This window comes from Drosophila guanche, unplaced genomic scaffold (assembly GCF_900245975.1).
Source record: "Drosophila guanche unplaced genomic scaffold, DGUA_6, whole genome shotgun sequence".
Classification (NCBI taxonomy): Eukaryota; Metazoa; Arthropoda; class Insecta; order Diptera; family Drosophilidae; genus Drosophila; species Drosophila guanche.
In genome coordinates this window covers 18209544-18228624 of record NW_022995743.1, presented here as the reverse complement: position 1 = coordinate 18228624, position 19081 = coordinate 18209544, and the positions used below count along the sequence as shown (strand labels likewise).

Here is a 19081-nt window from a genome sequence, read left to right as displayed (position 1 = left end):
CGCTTCTAAATAAATACTTGTATAAAAATACAGACAATCTGTGAACTTTGTATTGTCAAGATTATTAATTTGCATTTAATGTTCAACTGCCTCGAAAATATCAACCCTCCAACCTTCCTCCATGCCTCCATCAGTATTCTATTTTTTAGCGGCTAGAGGTATCACCGAGTTCACCGATGCTGATCTCCTAGCTAGCTGTAACAACTATATCCAATGATATTCAGATTTTCTAACACATTGTCTCGTTATACGGCGGGTCCTTTTCAGATTCAGTGCTGCTTTTAATGTTAGATGACAGCTTTGCGATTTCATCTTGCACAAGATGCGTGCTAATCTGAGGTATGGAGATTGCCGGGTTGCTGTTTTTGGCAGAGGACGGAGTGGACAGGCCTTCGCCATCGCGGGACCCCTCTGTACTGGAGCTGCTTTCCTTGAGGACGTTCATTCCCAGTTTGCTCGTGTGAGACTGTGGTTTCAGCGTGGAAATCAGTTTGGCCCTGGTCTGGGCAGCAGATGCTGCGTCTAATCCAGGGTCTGGTGTGGCCATAGCCTCAGCAGCGGTTAGAGCTTGAACTGGCTTGCCCTTGTCGAGGCTAAACTGTTTCTTCAGCAACATCGGGCGAGTTGGTACAGCTGGCGGTGCCTGCATCGTCACTGGAGCCGAGCCTTGGGCTCCGAGCTCTGGACTCTGTCGCGAACTGAAGCTCTCGTCGCGCAGCTGTTTTCCATCGGCCGCGCCTATGGAAGTCGTGCGAATGGGCTGGTAACGCGCAGCGGTATTTCCGCCAGCAGCACCAACGCTCATGGAAATTCCCGTCGCTGAATGCGAGTCGCAGGCATCCAAAGAGGGCTCCGCGGTGAGTGAGGGCGTGTCCACGTTGTAAGAGCCGGTAAGCGAGGTGTTCGTCTCGTTAGAACTCTGCTTGATAAAGCGATACGGATGGGCAGAATAGTCTGTTTCGGTACTCGAGTTCTTCTGCAGACTTTCGCTGGATTTCTTGAACAGGCGTCCGCTGCTTTCGAAGGGTGGATTGAGGAAGTCGCTTGTGGCTCTCGCGGGAACCAGAGGCGACGGATATGTCTGCTGCTCCATTGAGGAGTTGCGCTGCCAGGGGCGCTCGTCTTTGAGCTGAAACCCACTTGCGACTGCCCCCATGGCACTGCAGCTACCTGCTCCACTTGTATCACTGCTGTCTCCGCCACCTCCGCCGCCCCCCATGAGATCAATCTCAGCTGAAGGCTTCGAAGGCGACAGCTCAACGGCAGTCTCGCGACGCAGCGGATAGCGTTGGCTGTAGTCCACGGATATGACGCTCTGTTTGGGAATATTGATAACATTACAAGCTTGCCAAAATTCCACAAGTGGATAAGTTATTTGGATGAGAGATACCTCAAAGGCCTCGGCGCTGACATCCATCGATCCACGGGCCTCAAAGAGTCCCTCTAGTATTCTGTAATCGTTCTCCTCGCACTCCTTCAAATGTTTCTTCTCTTGTAAAGCCGCGGCTTCTGCGCGCGACATTTCCGTCTTGGGACGATCCAATGAAGCTGTCAGACGAAAATAACAAATTTATAGAAGAGGTTTTGAGCGGAAGACCTGATCGACGGGCAGGACAGGTGCTGCTTGAAGGCGTCTGAAGCAAGGCAATGAAACGGGGTGTGCGCAATCACCCGGTTAGTTATTCACACATTTCTCACGATTATATAGGTAGTATGGGATTCTCTGACTGGCTGGCCACTGGCCACGTTACGGATATTACAAGTGGTAGTGGCAAATCGAACTGTGACCCAGTGAGCCCCAGGCTCTGCACGAAGCTTACCTTTGTTACTCTGCAGGGAGACCGTTGGCGAGGCAATCATGTGGCAGACGCTCTCCAGCTCATCAGTGATCGACGTGTACTCGCTGTGCAGTTTCAGCAATATATTTCGTGAGGGTTTCGCATGCAATACTGATTTACCTAAAGTTCGGAGTTCGTGGTTAGGTTGAGAATGTGTAAGAGATCAATTGGGTGCGAGAGAACAATAATATGGCTAATTTACGGGCCAAATCGTTTGCTGGATTGGTTGGATCTTGGGCTTGGGTTATAATGGGGTTAGTGGGCTTGAGGGCATGAGGGTTAGTAGCTAGAATTTAGAGCGCAATTCTGTGGCCGGCTGAGGTGCATCGTTCCTCGCTTCGATACATACCCGGATATGCGCTGCATCCAGCCGCTGGCACCTCCTTGTCACTGTCCGGCTCGGACTGAGTCAGGCTCATCTGGCGCCGTGACACCTGCATTGTCAGCTGGTTAAGGCTGATGTGCGACCGGTTTATGTCCGCGCCGGCCAGAGAATACGTCTCCGAGTTCCGGCGGCAGAGCGAGACTGTGCGCTGGCGGAGCGCTCGATGCCTGGCAGCTAAATGCGATTAGAAGTACACTTTTAAAGAGGGTCGCTACTGCGAGGACATATCGTAACAGAACATAGGATTACAGTACAGTACAGCAGAGAGCAGTGGAAGAGATATTATCAACACAACGAAACGCAATAGCTTACACAACATAAAGAGTGAACGATAGGAAATGCAATTTGGGGAGCAGTTGATCAGTGGACGGCAAGGAAATTACCCTCAAAGTTGATGTCAGGCGCCGCATCATCGGAGTTATCGCCCCCGACCAGCGTCTGGTCGTCATCGTTGGTGCCTAGCGGTGTCAAGGTGTCCTTACTCTCCGTGCTGGCTCCCGTGTCCTGGCGCACAGTTACGTAGGGAGTGCGCTTCACCGTCTCACAGGTGGAGGGACGCTGCGACAACGGCAAGTAGATATCGGAGTCTGCCTCCGACTGCATCGATGCCTTCCGCACGACCTGCTCGTTGAGGGCTTCGCGAGACTTAACCACTTCATCCGGCTCCTCCGGCAGGGGCACCACCTCAAAGTGTGTGCCTTCGTCGAGAATGTAGGCGTCTGGACGCACCTCCGTTAGAGAGCGATTAAAGCGCCGTCGGTTGGTCACCTATTTCGATATATGTACATACTTGAAGTGGGATTTCTAAGAATAAACGAATAGATCATACAAACCTGCAGGGAATTTAAATTTAGGCCAGCGCCTAGAGCAAGTGGTACAGCAGCGGCTCCCCCAACAGCACCACTTCCACCAACACCGCCACCGNNNNCGTTTCCTGAGCTTCCACCGCCTCCATCGGTATCCGTAATTGAAATGGTCCGAATGCGGTGGACTTCACCTGGAATGTTTATCGCTGAGCCCCGCATGTCATCCGTACCTACCGTGTGTGTAGACATGAAGCGATGTATGACCGCCAGGTGCGACAGTATCTGCTCGGACGACTCCTCCATTTTCCGCAAACGAAATTCAATGTTCTATTAGGTGAAAGGAAACGCAAACGTAGTGAGGAAAGCCACTTGCATCAAAGTCTTGCACTTGAGCATGAGAAGGCCATTGATGTGCACCAATTAAATATTGGAATAGAGACTCAAGCCTGTGATTAGGACTTGAGACTTAGGAGACAGAGGTGGATACGCACCTGCACGGTAGCTGTTTGGATGTTCTCTTTTTGATTGATGTCCTCGATTTTCTGGGACATGGTCTCGACTCGGTCCGTTGTGTTTTTTACCCGCTCATCGGTGGACTGATTCAATATTATTTCCTGTTCATGGAAGAACCCCTCCACGCACTCCTCTTCAAAGTCGTACAGTCGCTCCAAGTCATCCTTCTCCAGAAACAGCTTGAGACCATTGTCCCGCTGCACCTCCAATCCTGTGGGACAGGACAGGACAGGACAGTCGAAATTGAAATCCAGGAAAGCAATAAAATGGACAACAGTAACAGCAGCACCGGGGGGATGCACAATGGAATATTAATTCACGAAAAGTATATGCGCATTGTACATCATAACCCAATTATACGTTGTTATTGTTGTTTTGCACGAGTAAAGTATGTTCCACAATTGATTGAATACAATTGAAGTGGGTGTACGGTAAAATACAGAGAAAGAGACACAGCGACGTTGAGTGTTAGAGCAGGCACGCCGGGGAGAAAAGTTAGATATTGTACAATCGAATGAAGCATTCAGATATGATAGACTCACAGGGAACAAAGCTAAACTTGCTCATGCCGGGCTCACCTTTCGCTTTGCGCACGCAGTACTTTAGCAGGGAATAGAAATGGCAAAAGGCAATGAAAGGCGGCGGCAGGACGGGCTTTTGCTGGTACTCCATCACCACTGTGAATCGCTGGAACATCCAGACCTGTAATCATCAAAACATTTTGGTTAGTTCCTGGTCTTTGGCGTTGCTGAGCCCTACATTGGATCGTACCTGGTGTGACACAGAGTTGACCTCGTTGAAGATGTTGTTGAACACGGCGATGAGCAGATTTATCAACAAAATATTGGCAATCAACAGATACATGGACATCGTTATCGGTGTAACCCAATGGCCTGTAATCATATTAATAGTACTGTGTGCACGTCAAAGAGCCAGAGCCAAAGCTAGAGCCATTGCCCGAGTAAGGACCTGAGCCAGAGGCCACGTGGCCAAACTTACCCGTCACGCAGGCCGGCTGGCGCGGATCCTCGCCGCAGGGAGGGTCAATGTCGTCGGCAAACACCTCGCCGTACAGCATAAAGTAGGGTTGGTAGGTGACCTGGACAACGATACGATGATAGATTAAAATCACCATTCAATTGGCAACTACTGCGCGGCGGCCACGTCCACACCTGTAAGCCGGCCCCGCTACGGCCATGGTAATTCAATTTTCGCCTTTGGCCCAACATTAATGCAAGCTTACACATCGAAACAGAATTTTGGTTATTTTGTGTGTGTGATACACCCATATACATATACATATACATATACATATACATATACATAGGTTTCTAACCGTGTCCTTTTGCGTTTGTGTGCAGGATGCAATTTAGTTTGATTAGTAATGATCCTGGCGGTTTTCTTTTCATATTGGAAGCAGCATGCTGGGTCCTATTTACATTTATTTTGTGTGAAGTCGACATCGCAGCATGACGGGGAGCTGATTGGGAGCCTGATTGGCTCTTTGTGATCAAGCGAATCTCATTTCCCTTCTTGATTAATTTTAAAACGACTAACTTTAATATTGAGTATTTTAGATTTTTCTTTGTTGGATAAGGTTGGACCGATATTTCGCATGCAAAACAAAAATACTAGGAACACACTAGTAGTACTACCTAGTATTAAGGAGCATACAATTTAAATCAATAGTTTACTAGTGAAGAGTAGAGCTTAACGCTGAAAATCGAAGGGTGCATAAATCAAAAGATGGTCTCATGCACATGAATATTCAAAAGCACAATGAGTACACACATTTACCTAAAAGATGCAACGACAAAGAGTTTAGTGCACGAATCATACAGAAGTTTACATTTGAAAACTTTAGTGTTCACTGTACCAACCAAGTTCCAGCAAATTCAGCTAAGCCGCATGCATTTCTCGCTGAAGGAACGGTAGTGAAATCGTTTCGGAAACTCATATTTACGTATGTATACGGCTAAGAGTGGAAATAATAAAAAAAGGCAGAACAGACGGAGAGGATAGTCAAAGACAGAGACAGAGATAAAGAGAGAGAGAGATAGATACAAAGATATCTCAGAGCATAAGGCGACATACATATACATATGTTCATATATTGTAAAGTATCAAAGAAGGGGCCGACGAAGAACAGAAGAGGGGAATCCAAATAAATTAAATTTTCTAACAGTTCTTGATTAGGACACAACAACGACCATCTACATAGAGTTGTCCACAAACACACTTATGTAAATCACGAATGGGGGACGCGGGTAGAGCATGCTACAGTCAGCGCTCTAAATAGCAAACCAATTTATTGTTAATCTCATCTTTGTTAATTTGTACATTTGTTAAATTTCCGCCCGACAAATGCTCAAGCTCAGCCGGATTGAAAGTTGTGCCTGTTGGCGCTGTCGCTGGTGTTGCAGCTGAGCCTGTTGGCGTTGGCGTTGGCGTTGCCGTTGCTGACGATTGAGATAGAGGTGGCACTGTAGATGTGGTGGTGGCAGCGGTTGGCATAGGCGACGAGGCCGTTGCATGGCCGCGATGATAGCCGGCAGCAAAGGAACTGGAGCTGAAAGTGGATCCGTATCCCCCTCCGCGGGTATTGTGTGAGCGACTACTGTGACCGAGGGCACCCGGAAACCCGGGTGCTACAATTGAGCCGGCAATAACCTGGCATTCGGTATTTTGGAAAAGTTGAAGGGCGAGACGAAACGAAGTGCAAATGCAAATGCAAGAAGTATGGGGGAGCGAGTGAATTGTAAATTGGAATAAGTATGAAGGATTTGATGCGCCAAAAACAAACGAAAAATGGAAAGAAAGAGAAATACAATACGAGACACAATCAATTGAAATCAGCGTTAGTTTGATCGTTTGATCGTCGTGGATACAATACTATATGTAGCTACTTAGTTATTATATAGTTAGCTAAAAGTTAGTTAAAAAAGTGAGTTGAATTGCGCGACAATTCACAAAACTACCGTATAAACGTAAACGTTCTGCTTGCACCACTACTGATGAACTCGAGCCAAAAACTTGCTTCTCTTGCTATTGCTATAAGTAAATGTATGTACTCCGGGTGGTGACTCATGGCATGGCATGAACTGGCGCAAAGCTGTAATAGGAATCTTCACTGTGCACAGATCATTCGGACACAGAGTATACATATGTGGGTGGGTGTGTTATACGATGGTGGGGAAAGATCTCGCGCGCGCACTCGGCGGGACATTGGTCAGTAGTGTCCTTAAGTAGGTACACCTACATACAATACATAAAAATGTATTTACAATAGTTGGATTGAATAATTGAGGGGCACACTTTCAGCGACCGCACACCCTCAGATGCCGTCTGACTTACCTCTCTGATCAGCCGCCACGTTGGCTCGCTGTTGGGATAGAGTATGGCCTGACGACTGACGCCGAAGCTCATAAGGACGACAGCCAGAAGAACGACGAAGTATATCATGTTCTTCACCATTTTACCCATCATGGTGACCAGGGGACCTGCAACGGATCTCCGCGGATTAGCATCCCCTGCTGCTTGACTGAAACTTACCCAGATATTTGTTAACGCCCAGGATGTTCAGTATGCGCAGATACCAGTAGATGCTGTCCACACAGTAGATGACACGCCCGATGTCCATTGTGTTGGGCCGGAACCGGAATGCCAGGCCAATGAGAAAGAGTATAATGGCAGCTCCGTCGCACGGGTTCCACATGTTCCACGCCCACACCGAAAATTTATGCCTGCTCGCCGAGTTCGCATCAATGGATTACATCGTCGCAAAAGACAGAGCGTTTATTCAAGCGTGAGAAGCGCACACACATTTCCCAAACATATAGAGGAGAGGAGGGAAAGTAATGAAAGTGCGTACACTATGCGCAATCCGTCCGGAATTATTGGTTCTCATTGTGCACCATGCGATGCAGGGAAGAGGGGCGGTCTACTTACGTTATGGCCACTGGCTCCGAGGATATGATTTCGCGAACCTTCTCGAATCCCAGCGTGGTGATGTACGCTATCGAATACCACTCCTGCCACCGCGGCTCCGGTCCCATCTTGACCAGAACCGTGAATGAGAACATTATCAGAAAGAACATATAGGCAATCTGCGGTACAAAAAAAGGGGTGGACCAATAATTTAGAATGTCAACCCCGTGCACAGGCTTGCTTCGCGGCCTTGCTTCATTTCCGTTACTTACCGAATCAGCCCAGAATTTAGTAATCGGGGCTGTGTAAAACTCGTGGAACTTTTTCTTCAGTCGCAGGGGCTGATGCTGCTTGATTTCGTTGTACTCCGACAAGTTGAAGAACTCCCGGAACTGCGCGGGATCCGAGTCAGTGAGCGAGACCTACGGAGAGATACCATCAGAATCAGTCAGCTTGCTGGGCGTAGTGTGCGTAAAAGCATACAATATTTGGGCTTAATCAAATCATCAATGTGCAATGAAACATTCAGAGTGAGAGAGAGAGAGAGAGAGAGCAAGTTTGGGTGTATAGCATAGTATATTGGGCAATTGCGAGTACGACTAAAGGAACGGCCGAGAATATTATGGTTAATTATTGGTTTGCTACGTAAATGCGTTTTTATTTATCATACACAACATGCAGTAACGCAGAAACGCAGCTCTACCTATGGTTTAAGCAAGATGCAGAATAATTTAGCGTTGGTTCTTCTCGAAGGGTGCTTACTTACAAAGAGAGCCAAAAACACTGCACTACTTAAGCAAGTCATGAAGGATGACTTAAATGTTGGCTACTGTCGATAAGAAATGCGCCTTCCAAGAGGAACATGGCTTAAAACTTTTGGACAAACTTCTAAGACTAATTAGAGAAATGCCATTAAAAATAAAAAATCCAAAATAAATTTGGGAGAAAAACTCAAACCGGGATCGACTAACTTTGAAGGAGGGTTCTTCCGCTCCAGCAGTGAGGTTGGCCTGTAAATTTATACGATACCAGGACTGAAACTTATTAAAATTGAGTGTGGGGGTACTTTAAATGATATTGTTAAATGTACGAAGTATGAGTATCTTAGGTGCTATACTTAGTATGAAGTCAATGCACTGGTCATATTTTGAAATTTTGCAATGTGATGCTGATGCAAGTACTCAATACTCTGGTTACCTACGGGATAGATGCGTTCAGTGTTTTCTAGAGGACAACTAAATATCAAATAAATTAATACAAATAAAAAAGAAAAAGTGATTTTGGTGGTTTCCGTTGTCTGTTATCGGTTAAACTCAGCTACGGAATTTTGGAATTGGGTAGATTGGAATCTCATTCTATTCTTAGTTGAAGTTTTCGATGAAATTGGTAGTGTGTGAGTGTTGGTTTGCTCTTATTGCAGTTTAAGTGGTCAAATTACTCACTTTGCCATTTTCGTGTACTTTTGTATCGCGCACTGAATAAGTATCCGCCAATAGAGCCTGTAACAGTTTGGGCACATTTTTCGCATTTATCAGAAAGAATATTGAACGTTGAAATTTTAGTTGCAGTGGTCTTTAGACAAAATACTTGACTTGAGATGAACAGTTGAAATGGGTGTGTGGTGTGTGTAGAATCAATTTACAAGACAAAGATTTGTCATGATAATTCTCAATTTGTACATATGCTACAAAGTTAAATGATTTAAACACACAAAAACATGGCAGTCAATAATTTATTCCCACAGATAAGCATTCGCATTCCACAGATAGACACATACTATTTACATACATGATTCTAAAAACTACCATTTAGAATTTCCCACACTTCTCCAAAACGGATTGCACTGTGGACACAGTTTTGGCATTGGCTCCTTAAAGAGTTTACAATAATTGGAGCCCCGATTAAAGAATTTATCCCACATATGGAGCTTCAGCAGAGGGGGGACAGTAATGGAAATTAGATGATAATACAGATTGGGTGTTTGTGCAGTGCCCGCGTAACTGAAAGAAAATATTTGCACAAGTGCAGTGTCACATGAGGCATTCCGGCATACATACTACACATGTGGCTCTGCTGGAATCAGTGCGTTTCGATGACTGGAAAGGTGGGGGTGAGTGGCCAGCTTATTACTTAATTGAAACCATTGGCGACTGTGCTGACACCAATTTCTTTCATTGCTCTGGCAATGGTATTTCGCACTTAGCTCCGAGCAAAGCCGGGAAAATGGACAATTTTATGGCAAGCATTAGACGGTATCAAGAGTTGGAACGATTTTTATACCCGGTACTCAGTCAGTACATTCTTATGTATACATATACATATGTATATGTATATGTATATGTTATTTTATGGTTTTTTCTAGTTTTACATTTTACATTTTTTCTACACATGACATCTACATCACTTCTCACACCAACACGCAAACAGCTCGTCACACTCACCCACAGCCGCTCACTGCATGAGGTAGAGTGTGCGAGCGAGAAATAATGAGAAAAATAAGCAATCATAAGCAAAGCTGCTGGAAGGGGTGGGGGAAGCCACGGCACATGATTTTCTCCATCTCCGATCTTAATTCGATTAATTCTTAATCTGATTCTTAACGGAACTGCGTTTTTAGTTTTTTCTTATCTTCAAAATTATGTTGTCGGAAGGGGAGGGACGAAATTGTTAAATATATTGTTAAAGTGTGATATTGCAGAAGTTTGGATGCAAACCTTGCTTTCTCTAGCTCTTATGGTGTCTGAGGACGGACAGACGGACGGACAGACAGACATGGCTATATCGACAAGGCTATTGATACTGATCAAGAATACATATATGTAAATACTTTATGGGGTTTAAAACGTTTCCTTATCTCCTATTTACTCTCGAGTACCGGGTATAACAACTGGCACATAGGACACTTACATCTGTTGAATTAGAGGCGCTTTTATAGGAGGGCGAGCTTCTTTCAACTGGTATCAGCTTGCACTTTGAAAAATATTCAAATGAAAGTTACTTAGTCATAAAGGAAAGAGGTTTAGTTGGTGTACGTGTTTTAAATGTTTCTTAAATGCAACCCCAAGGAACGCCACCACAATTAATCCCCCTCGACACACGGTGTGAAGGGCGTAAGCAAATGGGTGATGTGTGATAAACTTGAAATGCTTGAGGATCAAGCACCAGCTGTATTCGCGATATGTATAAACATTCCAACAACAAAACTCAACGAACGAATTGTTTCAAAATCAGGTGACTTTCTCCAGACCCAAATCCTATCCTTTACATCTGTGAAATTATGGATTATAGATATAGCATAGCTCTAAGATTGTCCGGTAAAGAATTAATCAGTGACTTTAAATACCAAGCCGCTCGTTGCGAAGTGTCTCTAATCGCGCCTGTCGAAACGATTGGTTCCTTTTGATTATGGGAAATGTAAATGCCTCATCTCCCGCTTAATCACTCTGATTTCCTTTCGTTGCATGATAACAAATAAATTGATTTTTAGAGAATTTTTGGGTCCCGACGAAATCCAAATACACTCACTATTTACATACACATAACACGTAACGTTATAGGAAATAAACTCAAATTGGAAAATTACAAACATATAAAGCACAGAGCGGCTTGAGTCGGTTTGAAAGCATACACATGTACATATGTACATACATATATGTAGTATAGTACAAATATGCTTAGACACCGATAGGGAGAAATAGATAGAGAAAGACAGCGAGCAGAGAAAGAGATAGCAAGCAGAAAATATAACATACATATGTACATACATACATACATCCAGTGTACAAAAAATACACAAGAATTGGCTTAGATCGAGCAATTTGTACTACCTTTTCGCGGTTATGAGTGACCGCGCCCATCCTATATCTCAAGGAAATGGATCTTTTGGCTTTTAAAAGGGCGCTCTACAAAGACGGATAGATTTTGATTTTGAAAGCGTTTGGTTAGGAATGATGAACAGCAGAGCGGTATCTTCGTTAGTGGAACATAATTGGTAGATTTTAGATTAGTTGAATAAAGGTAAATTTATAAACTAAATGCTGACGCTGAAATTTATAAGACACATTAAGGACTGGCACATACAGACAACACAACAAAACGTAATTCAAATTGACCATTTCTGTTCATTTGCACAAAAAAATAGCGGCGACTAATTTGCACTAATCTACCTCGGCGTCGGGCTGCGAGCGATCCGAATCATCATTGTCTAAGTTTTGGTTTTCCAAGTGCTCCTCCTCCGTCTGCGGCATTTGCTGGAGCTCCTCCTTTGACTTGAAATCCAGCTGCCTGATGTACAATGGCATAACCAAGCCCAAGATAACCTGCCCCAAGATACTCGGACAATTTAGAATCGGAAATGGGAATGGCTTGGCCAGCCGGCCAGTTAAAAGTCGCACCTTGAAGTTGGTATTCTTGCGGGTGCGCAGGCCGCCCATCCAGAGATCGGCCAGGATGACCTGACTACAGGGATGGGCGAGCAGAGCCCGGTGATTAGCCGCCACTGCCAGTGACAGGCAGCTCTGATTAGACCACGAATGTAGCTCACAGGTTAGCAAACGTTGCGCTTTCTCCGCGTCCTGGCGGTAGCTGAAGTCCAGTAGTTTGTTGCCTGAACAAAGAAAAATAGTAATAGTCAGACAGAAACGGAGAAACCGGAAGTCGATCCGCTTGGGCAGTCCTTACCTTTGCTTTCAAACTCCTTGGCATAGGAGCGCAGCTCCTCGTAGATTTCCGTGTCCAAGTCGTCCTCAGCCGCCTCGTGCGCCATGGCCTTGTAAAGCTTGCAGGAAACCAGTGATTTGGCCAGCGCCTCCTCGCCGTGCGTCCACATGAGCAGAGCCATTTGCTGTCGCTTGGTCAGAACGGCCCATATCTGCAATAAAATTCCCGCTGAAGAAGGGCCTGGCTGGCGTTGCTTTAGTTTATCGCTCTTACCAGCAGTTCGTTGAAAGGGAACTCGAACAGCGCCATTTCCGATGTAAACGGCAGCAGGCCCGTCACTAGACTCAGCGAGTTGGCTCCCGCATATCGCTGGTATTGATACGTCGAGGACTTCCGACAGGCGTTGGCATAGCTGTTCATGACCTTGGCGTAGATGGGACGGAACTTGCGGCGTGTGTAGTAGGATCTGCAGGATACACACAAGTTCAATCCAATACTACTCGGACTGGCGTTTTCTATTTTCCACCTGCCCTTTGTGAAATGCCTCTGTGGTGACACACAGACTGACAGATAATGGAAACCGCTCAATTCACAATATATATTTATTCTCCCCATTTCATTGTTTACTTGCAGATCAAGTACTTTCTTGGACGAAATTTAAATACAATTTGGTATTAACCAAGAGTTTGCCTGTTGTCCCAATGCCTCGACCACGAATGCTAGACCAACCAGAATGGGAGACAAGATAAGCTGCTATGCTTCTTGAAGTAACAAAAAAATCCAATGGCCTGGCATAATCGGAATTTCCAAGGACCTGCGGACGTTTAACGAGCGGGCACTTAACTGTTGAATATTAAGGCAAGGAACCATCAATTATTTATGTCACATGAAATGGCGAATCCATTGATTTTGCTGCAGAGCTAAGGGCTACCGCCCGTGGGCACCACACAGCAGCCAAACGGGCAGCTACATTTTAATTGAATTAATTCTAATCACACAACTGAAATGCTTTTAATTAGACCCGCAGTGACTACCCTCCGGTCTGCTCTTGCTGTTGAAACCCGAATTTGAATGTCTACCCCCGTTGAATGGCAACAAGACAGCACACCACTGCCAAGAGCACCACAAACGAGAAGGGACGTGTGAGACGCTTCTTACGCGTCACAACTTTTATACCCGGCACTCAGGACTACATCTAGATGTAGAAGACATCGCCAACCACTCGATATCGTTCACATTACAGAACACGTGGTAAAAGCCTACTAAATAAAATGCATCAAACAAATTGGATCAGTTAATATTTTCCAATTTATGAGATATTTAAAACAGCAATCAAATTGGTACATTCTTGGACCGATAGGTTTCACAGCAACTTTTTCGAAAGTGGCGCCATCTATGAACATTTCTTGTACGCAACTTTAATGGTCACTCTTTTTCTAATACAGCGCGTTAAAAACCGAGTCTTGGTTAAAAGTCGGAAGAGTCAACGCCGGGCAGAGTCAGTGGCCGAGTGAAGCAGAAGCTGAGTGTGAATGAGAGAATGTAAAAAGAGCAACAAAAGCTGCGGGACAGGGTGGGTTTAGCCACTGGAAATTAATTTCTACATTGTGGCTATAATAATGATCCGTTCGGATCCCAACTTGGTGAACTGATATATCTGGCCATTTCCTAGGGAATGGCGTTTTTAGTTTTCTGTTATCTATAAAATGGTAGATTTGGGAGGTTTTCGCCCTTTTGCGGGGCGGAAGGGGGCGTGGCTCATTTTTGAAATACACTGGTTTCAGTGTGAGCATACAGCAGTCTGGAGCCAAAATTTGGTTGCTCTAGCTCTTATAGTCTCTGAGAACTAACCGACAAACAAGACGGACAGACGGACAGACGGATGGACGGACAGACAGACATGGCTCTATCGACTCGTCTTTTGATGCCGATCAAGAATATATATACTTTATGTGGTCGGAAACGCTTCCTTCTGTGCGTTACATACAACCGTTATTCGCACAAATACAATATACCGTATTTACTCTTTGAGTACCGGGTATAAAAAGGCAGGAAAGCCGACCGAGTTCAGGCAGAGTTCACAATATATATGTATAAACACATCATATGCCGGGGGATGCCGGTCCATAGCTTGGATAGTATTTGCCATTTAGATGGTCATTTGTTTGATAACATTTCTCCGACGAAGAGGGAAGAGTCCGTGACCTTAGTTGGACACACTAAAAAAGGGAAATAGCACGGAGTGAGCGTTGCAATTAGGGTATGGTAGGAAAACACAATGACAACCAAAATAGGCACAAGGCAAGTGGTGTCAAACTTGTTTGCTTGAGAACGTTTTGCTTGCAAAAATAATAAATATGAATTAAGTTGGGCTGCCGATATCAGGATTCAGCCTGGCTGAAGCTACAAATGGGTTAAGACCCTTCGGCAATCCCGAAAACAGGTTAAGTCGACATCAATAGAAAGTTAATGCTTTCACCTTAATAAGATTGTGTTAAAAGGCTCGTCGCTTCTTCTGGAAAGCGCTTTTCCGGAACTTCGTTATTTTTCAAAAGTGAAACCTAAAATGCCAATATTTTTATACCCGGTACTCGAAGAGTGAATAGGGTATATTGTATTTGTGGGGAATAACGGTTGTATGTAACGCACAGAAGAAAACGTTTCCGACCCCATAAAGTACATATATTCTTGATCAGCATCAATAGCCGAGTCGATAGAGCCATGTCTGTCTATCCGTCTGTCCGTCTTGTTTGTCGGCTAGTTCTCAGAGACTATACGAGCTAGAGCCCCCAAATTTTGCATCCAGACTGCTGTATGCTCACACTGAAACCAGTGTATTTCAAAAATGAGCCACGCCCCCTTCCGCCTCCGCAAAAGGGCGAAAACCTCCCAAATCTACAGTTTTGAAGATAAAAGAAAACTAAAAACGCCATTCCGTAGGAAATGGCCATATCTATCAGATCACCAAATGGGATCCGATCGGATCATTATTATAGCCACAATGGAGAAATTAATTTCCAGTGGCTAAACCCACCCTGTCCCGCAGCTTTTGTTGCTCTTTTTACATTCTCTCATTCACACTCTGCTTCTGCTTCACTCGGCCCCTGCCTCTGCCCTCCCCCTGCCGATGCGTCTACCGACTTTTAACCCACCCCGTCCCGCAGCTTTTATTTGTTTATTTTTTGTTGTGTGCGGACGGTGCCTCTGCCTCTGCCTCGAGTCTGCAGCGTGTGGTTCTAGGGAAGGGCGGCGAGCTAACGGAGCGTGTTAATGTGAGAAGTGTTGTAGATGAAGATGACAGATGAAGAAAAAATTTAAAATTTGACAAAACACCGCTAAGGTGCAGATGTAGTACTGAGTGCCGGGGATAAAAGTTGTGACGCGTAAAAAGCGTCTCACACGCCCCTTCTCGTTTTTTTTTGTCTGGACGATGATATGCAATGACTGCACCATCAAGTGGCCCATGCGACACCAAGCCAAAGCCTGCTACGCGCGGAAACCAGAAGAACGCAGCCCTCCTCCCGCCCAACCGACCGAGGGGCGCTGCCGCATGACGCGCGGCGCGATTTACCAAACCGGTCGCGAGCATGCAGGAAAGATAGATAGATGCTAATATTCGAGGAAAATTAGAGCTTAAAACAACTAGACTAGAGCTACTATAGCTAAGCAAGCAACAATTACCAAAATCAAAAAACAAGACAAAAAGAGGTAGGCTAGTATAAGAGATTTAAGAAAAGGAAGGGAGTTAGTTGAGGATATATGTGGTAGAGGGAATTATAATCCGAGCATAAAACCCTAAAGGGTTCGTGTGAGGCATAATTCGATCTACATAGTGGAAGGAAAAAAGGAATAAAGTTTCTAGTGGGTCTAATGGGTCTAATGGGAATCGTAAAGTTTATGTGGCTCAGCAAGTCAGGGCTGTCTACATCCCCCTTGATCAAGTTGTGCATAAAAATTACACCAAGCAGTTTTCTACGACTAACTAAGGATGGAAGATTTATTAAAAGAAGTTTACTACGGTAGGATGGCAGTCTTACAGTTGCATCCCAGTTGAGGCCCCGTAGGGCAAATAATAAAAAGTTTTTCTGTACTGATTCAATACGGTCCTGATGTATGTTGTACTGAGGGCACCATACACCGTATTATAAAATCGGACGAACAAGCGAGATATAGAGAGTCTTCGTTATATAGGGGTCCTCAAATTCCTTTGACCACCTCTTTATAAACTCAAGCACACCCATGGCTTTACTAACCATGGTAGAAATGTGTTCAGAAAACTTTAACTTGGGGTCTAGTTTAACACCTAGATCATCAACCAATTTAATTCTCTCGAGAGAACTACCGCAGAGGGTGTAAGGAGCCAGGAAGGGGGACCTCGCTATTTTTCAGTATTGTAACGTGAAGCTCCGTAATTCAACATTGTATAAACGTGTCGTGGTACTGACTTTCGATAACTCTAGTCTAACGTTTGCTCTCACTTTACTTTACAGGAATATGACCTGTGTCTCAAATTGTAGTAGGCGTATGTATTGTACTCGAGAATTTGTTAATACAGAAGGCAGGTCATTAAGGCCTTCATTCAACAAAGGGCAGAAAATGCCATTCGACCTTGGTAAACTATATGGATACATATGACCTGGGTAGCTTTCCTGGGAATAGGTGGTTTGAAAAAATTGTGCAAAAAGATCGGCGATTGCCTGATCATTGTTTGCCGACATATTCAAAAATGATAGCGAGGATGGATGTGCGGTCGTTCTACGCTTACTGTTTACAAAGCTGTAAAACTGTTTAGGGTCCTGTGAAAAACGTATCCTGCATCGAAGGAGGTAGTTCATATAGCATTGAGAATTAAAAACAGTGAAATTTGACCGAGCTATTAAGTAATTAGAAAGAGAAGAGGGAGAACCAACTTCTTGAGATTTTTTAAATAGTCTTGATTTTAGGTTCTTTAGACTGGATAACTCTTTGGTGAACCAAGGAGGTTCGCAGATCTAGTCGGACATGAAAGTGGGACACACGTGTCAAAAATTGTGTCAAGTTGTAACATTTTTTACAAACACGGAAGTTACTGCAGTGACGTGTTCATGTCTCGCCTGGTTAGTTTTAAAGCTTAATTCAATAACTCGAAGCATTTGAGCCGAAATGCAAAGCAGCGGACGCGTTCAGATAGCCTACCCGCACGATCCGATACAGTAGGTCCAATATCTATCGACACTTCGAAAGTAGGATGATAGCAGTATTCAGGTATAGTGAGCGGGAGTGCTCGTGTTAACAACGCTACGGTCGGATCCGAGACAAAGCACAGATCTTCGTTAGCTGGGTTCCTCAAAAAATGTACCAACTGAACTCTGTCCCTGTCCAGATTATTCGGTAGTTATTTGAGTACAGCACTGTACCCGTGTTCCAACAAACTGAGCAATTGGCTTCTGGTCTGTCATCCTGGCAGGTTGAAATCCCCAAGAACTATTAAATGGTCTTTATCTGATAGCGAGGAAGAAACAGTTTTTTATATCGTTCACATTACAGAAAACGTGGGAAAAGCCTACTACATAAAATGCATCAAACAAATTGGATAAGTTAATATTTTCCAATTTATGAGATATTTAAAACAGCAATAAAATTGGTAATTTTTCCCTGCACATTCTGTGCAATAATGACCGCTATCTATGAAAATTTCTGATACGCAACTTTGATGGTCACGTTTTTTTAATACAGAGCGTTAAAACCCGAGTCTTGGTTTTAACTTTTAAAAATTAGCTTTTGGCCACCAAAACTGGTCATTGCGACAATAGTGCATCTGCACCTCAGCGATGTTTTGTCAAATTTTAAATTTTTTCTTCATCTGTCATCTACATCTACAACACTTCTCACACCAACACGCTCCGTTAGTTCGCCGCCCTTCCCTAGACCAACATACTGCAGACTCACGGCAGAGGCAGCGACCGCACACAAAAAAAAAAACATCAATAAGCTGCGGGACGGGGTGGGTTAAAAGTAGGTAGAAGCAGGGGCAGAGGGACGGCAGAGGCAGGGGCCGAGTGAAGCAGAAGCAGAGTGTGAATGAGATAATGTGAAAAGAACAACAAAAGCAGCGGGACAGGGTGGGTTTAGCCACTGAAAATTAATTTCTTTAATCTGGCTATAATAATGATCCGATCGGATCCCAATTTGGAGATATGGCCATTCCCTACGGAATGGTGTTTTTAGTTTTCTTTTATCTTCAAAATTGTAGATTTGTAGATTTGGGAGGTTTTCGCCCTTTTGCGGGGGCGTGGCTCATTTTTGAAATACACTGGTTTCAGTGTGAGCATACAGCAGTCTGGAGCCAAAATTTGGTTGCTCTAGCTCTTATAGTCTCTGAGAACTAGCCGACACACAAGACGGACAGACGGACAGACAGACATGGCTCTATCGACTCGTCTATTGACGAGAAGAATAAGAATCAAGAATATATATACTATATGGGGTCGGAACCGTTTCCTTCTGTGCGTTACATACAACCGTTATTCCCCACAAATACAATATACCCTATTTACTCTTCGAGTACCGGGTATAAAAAGAGTGCTCAGCTTACTACGTAAGCCGCGAGCATTTTGATAGGCTAAGAGGGATGTTAGTTTTTTGACTGCAAGGAATTGAGCGTGTTGGTGTGAGAAGCGTTGTAGATGTAGATGACAGATGAAGGAAAATTTTTGAATTTGACAAAACACCGCTAAGGTGCAGAAATAGTACTGAGTGTGAGACTCTTCTTACGCGACACAACTTTAATACCCGGTACTCAGTTAGTATATCTGTACCTTATTGTTTTTATACTCGGTACTCGAAGAGTAAATAGGGTATATTGTTTATGTACATATCTAACACCCCATAAGGTATATATTTATATTCGGGATCAGCATCAATAGCCGAGTCGATTGAGCCATGCCTGTCTGTCCGTCCTGATGAGCGCCTAG

General features: G+C 44.5%; 1 protein-coding gene across 22 annotated transcripts in view; it reads right to left on the bottom strand.

The window, feature by feature from the left end:
* Positions 1-116: 116 nt before the first annotated feature.
* LOC117592165 (transient receptor potential cation channel trpm) overlaps positions 117-19081 on the bottom strand; it is a 47559-nt gene continuing 28594 nt past the window's right edge. For 7 of the 22 annotated variants that reach the window (XM_034285749.1, XM_034285747.1, XM_034285751.1 and 4 more), the window contains 21 exons: positions 12402-12594; positions 12150-12339; positions 11864-12075; positions 11636-11788; positions 11297-11371; positions 8912-8968; positions 8441-8479; positions 7742-7891; positions 7491-7648; positions 7095-7285; positions 6897-7042; positions 4542-4641; positions 4314-4435; positions 4121-4244; positions 3521-3753; positions 3057-3356; positions 2607-2991; positions 2188-2397; positions 1821-1958; positions 1391-1548; positions 117-1315 (listed from right to left, as the gene is read on the bottom strand). In XM_034285749.1, the coding sequence (XP_034141640.1) occupies positions 230-1315; positions 1391-1548; positions 1821-1958; positions 2188-2397; positions 2607-2991; positions 3057-3356; positions 3521-3753; positions 4121-4244; positions 4314-4435; positions 4542-4641; positions 6897-7042; positions 7095-7285; positions 7491-7648; positions 7742-7891; positions 8441-8479; positions 8912-8968; positions 11297-11371; positions 11636-11788; positions 11864-12075; positions 12150-12339; positions 12402-12594 (4420 nt within the window). In that variant the 3' untranslated portion in view covers positions 117-229. Of the gene's footprint in view, positions 1316-1390; positions 1549-1820; positions 1959-2187; positions 2398-2606; positions 2992-3056; positions 3357-3520; positions 3754-4084; positions 4245-4313; positions 4436-4541; positions 4642-6896; positions 7043-7094; positions 7286-7490; positions 7649-7741; positions 7892-8440; positions 8480-8911; positions 8969-10376; positions 10440-11296; positions 11372-11635; positions 11789-11863; positions 12076-12149; positions 12340-12401; positions 12595-19081 lie in introns of those variants that run through there. The other 15 variants (XM_034285754.1, XM_034285755.1, XM_034285756.1 and 12 more) reach the window with 12 other exon arrangements.